This window comes from Frankliniella occidentalis, unplaced genomic scaffold, assembly GCF_000697945.3.
Source record: "Frankliniella occidentalis isolate FOCC.00 unplaced genomic scaffold, Focc_3.1 Scaffold1, whole genome shotgun sequence".
Classification (NCBI taxonomy): domain Eukaryota; kingdom Metazoa; phylum Arthropoda; class Insecta; order Thysanoptera; family Thripidae; genus Frankliniella; species Frankliniella occidentalis.
In genome coordinates this window covers 5,201,635-5,205,054 of record NW_026267131.1, presented here as the reverse complement: position 1 = coordinate 5,205,054, position 3,420 = coordinate 5,201,635, and the positions used below count along the sequence as shown (strand labels likewise).

The 3,420-nt window shown below is 43.5% G+C and overlaps 2 protein-coding genes across 3 annotated transcripts in view; both read right to left on the bottom strand.

The window, feature by feature from the left end:
• Positions 1 to 3,420, bottom strand: part of LOC113217306 (tetraspanin-18) — a gene marked incomplete at its 3' end in the record, with an annotated part of 32,129 nt that overhangs the window by 19,296 nt on the left and 9,413 nt on the right.
• LOC127750985 (CD151 antigen-like) lies at positions 857 to 3,414 on the bottom strand. 2 transcript variants are annotated; one of them, XM_052274371.1, is made up of 3 exons: positions 3,369 to 3,414; positions 1,642 to 1,761; positions 857 to 1,143 (listed from the first exon to the last, which is right to left on the bottom strand). In XM_052274371.1, the coding sequence occupies exons 1-3, from the start codon at positions 3,384 to 3,386 to the stop codon at positions 1,099 to 1,101; spliced, it is 183 nt and encodes a 60-aa protein (XP_052130331.1). In that variant the 5' UTR covers positions 3,387 to 3,414; the 3' UTR covers positions 857 to 1,098. The 2 variants fall into 2 exon arrangements, with proteins under 2 accessions (XP_052130331.1, XP_052129961.1); XM_052274001.1 differs by lacking the exon at positions 3,369 to 3,414 and adding an exon at positions 2,459 to 3,168.

Genomic DNA, 3,420 nt, shown 5'->3' with positions numbered 1-3,420 from the left:
GACATTACAAGTAAGCCCTATCAAAACCAGTAGGATTGACTCAGATTGACTTGTCTTTTTCATTGATTGTTTTCTTTTACAAAAGGCTAAAAGGTATGAAATTTTAGTCACGGCATCTTGGGGTGCTTAGGAAGAATTTAGCAATCATTATGAATGGAAAAAACAAACAAAACAACAACATTATTCCATAGTTTTCAGTACTTTCAATTCTGAATCTGAATGAAGAGACTTCTTACTTCTGTGTTAAATGGTGTCAGCCACTCCAAGATATAAGACTGGGTATCATTAAGTGAAGAATTGATTCCTTACACTAAACTCATCAGGACTAGTACACACAAACTTTAGCATGATGACTTAAAATGCCTGTAATAAAAAATACAGGATTTCCCATCAGCCCAATATCTTTTCCTAGTTATTCTGTATCGCCTGCTGGTGTCTGGTTGGATTTGCTGTATGTCACTAACAACTGCGCCTTGTGGCTCAGAACAAGTAGGCAATCCACCTAGACGCATACATGCATTCTTGCACAGCTAGGTGAAACATCTTGTACAACTTAAACAAAATTTAAGTTCAATACCAGAGGTTGGTTCAGAAATGGCATTAGTAAAACTCATTTAAGTATCAGATATGATAAAATTGTGGTAACAAATGCTTAATACTCCTGTTATAAATCTAAGGAACAGTTGTAGACAAGAAAAAATGGCAGAGCTATGAATTTTTTAAACGAAGTGCTGTGTAAATTATGCCTTAACAAGGTGCAAATTCTTTAGCAGACCAAGCAGGGAGTTCTTTTTAAAGCATGGATCAACCCGATTGTTTTTAACATGCTCTGAGAACAGAAAGAAGTCAAGAAAGCTTGTACAGATCAGAATCACACACTTATTCATATCAAACATATACATACATACGTCACTTCATGAAATATCCTTAAAGGCTTTCGGTGTATCTTGATTTGTTTTTCAGTCTGTTTTAAGGGACATTTTCCCTAGAGGGAAGCTGAGTCCCTGTTGAAGTAATGAAAAAAGCACAAACTGGGCGTTTTTAAAAATGTATGAGCTGCAAATTTGATGAATGATGAAATCTTGTACTGAAACTTGATCATATCATTTTGAAGAGAATGCATGAAAATATCATCCCCAGCAACTGGAAACAAGAAAAATCAAGTCAGTTGGTCACATCAGTTGTATTGGCAAAAAATACTTGAATTAGTTTTGTTCTATTTTTCTAACTACTTTTGCTGATCATCAAATGAACTATCATCAGATAAGTGCAATTGAATGAAAATATGTGGTTTTATTCTTATAGTAGCAAGCACTCTACTCCAAAATGCACACTGCAAACGTGCTCTGAGATGTAAGCTCATCAAAAACAACACTTAAAATGTATCACCAAAACTTGTGCATTTAAAAATCAGAGCGTGGCAGGGTACAAAATAAGAAAGGAAATCTCAAAGTAGAGAAAAATTTTAAATTATGGCAAATTACGATTGTAAAGGAACCCTCTTCATGTATCTAAACTGCATGTCACAAGTCCAATTCATTGCCAATTATTTAAATGATTAAAATGTCGAATGACTCAAAGAAAATCTAAGACGTTTTTTATTCTCTTCCCCTATAGGTTTTTTCTTTCCTATGATATTACCATGATACAAGCTACAATTATGCCTGCTGTCCCAATGGTTCCAGCATGATCTCTTGCAGCTGTCACAACTAACTCCAGGCAGCCTGTCTTGTATGCTTTATTAACGTCACAGTCTTCTTGCTGAAAAACACCAATAATCACAGTATTTCAGTAACCGATTACAAACTGTAGGAGAATCTTTTTAACCAGCGCCCTGTACCGTACCCAGCAAGGAGTGCCAAATAAACACAACTGGTGCATTTACTACATTATTTCTGGTTATTTATGGTGTTAGTACACATTAAATCTACTACAAATCATGGGAATCATAAACAACTGCTTGCAAGTGATATAGCTGCAGCACAAACACAACTTGTGATCGTCTTGGGCTGTAAGTTTACCATTAATGAGGACACACCAATTCCTGCCCCTGCGAGCACATTTGTATTGTCCGAAATGAGACCTTGTAAAGTAGTTAGGCACCCCATAGTGTAGATATTACTGGGAATGGGCGACGACTGGCAGGGATTCTTCTGGAACCATACAAACTCCCTTAAAGCAAATGATCTTTTTCCTTTTCTTCCCAGTCAAGAAATAATTTGTAGCAAAGCAAAATTTGGTCGACATACTAGTGAAACCAGATTTGCATCTTAGGTACATTTCAATTTGAACTCAGAAAAATGTGTCCACCATGGGACACAATGGCCCAGGTAGCAGAGCCGCGTCTTGAAAGCGCACTTTTGGCGCATTGATGCGCCTAAAATGCGCAAGAAATGCGCAACAAATGCAGGCCTTGCTACCTGGGGGAGCCAGACGTGGAGTCGAATTGGTTGCCTACCTGGCTGGTGTCGACAGAAGCACTCTTCCAGTGCCTCCAGAAGGGCTGGCTCATGCGGGCTCTTCGCTGTTGGCGCGGTAGGCAAGGGATCCCGCGACAGCCCGCAACCACGAATTGCAGGAGCCCAGCCCAGCCCAGCCTGTTGCCGAACGAAAGAGCCCGCAAAGAGCCCGCACGGCTGCGCTCAGCCCGCTCGAACTCTTTCGGCACAACCAGCGGCATCAGCCCGGGCCCTTGGCCGAGGCGGGGTGGGCCGGCGCCGGCGGGCGCGGGCAGTCCCCCGTCAGCCCGCAATAGACCATTCCGCTAAGCCGAAAAAGAAGAAGAGAAGGAAGAAGCAAATATATTTTTTGGGCCTCAATGGACCTTCTAACACAGCATTTTGCAACTCTTACATGTTCAAAATGATTTTATAGAGCAAATGTGATATTTTTAAGACAACGAATCACTCACAAATCTGCCCTATCAGCCCTAAACGATACCTTTGCTTCTTCCTTCTCTTCTTCTCTTTCGGCTGAGCGGAATGGTCTATACAAGCGCGCGGGCTGGCGGCGGCTGACCGGGCTGGCGCGGGCTCCAGCGGGCTCTTTTCGGCAGCACAGCCTCCGCCGGATGGGCCGCGCCACACGAATTCACATATGCCAAAGCCGGCTTCGGGAGGAACACCCGAACACAGCCGCTCGCTGAACGCGTCGCAGCGGGCTGTTGCGGGCTCCTTTCGCTTCTCGGCCAACAGCGAAGAGCCCGCATGAGCCAGTCCTTCTGGAGGCACTGAGCCAGCCCTTCTGGAGACACTGAGCCAGCCCTTCTGGAGGCACTGCACTCTTCTCAGTGCTGAAGCCACTGGCTGCTTGTACGCGACTCCCCCCCCCCCCCTTTTCCCCCCGTACGTTATAATCTCAGAACTCACCTTCCCTTCCGGGCCCATCTTACAGCAGCTGCTGGGGATTTGGCTCTTCCAA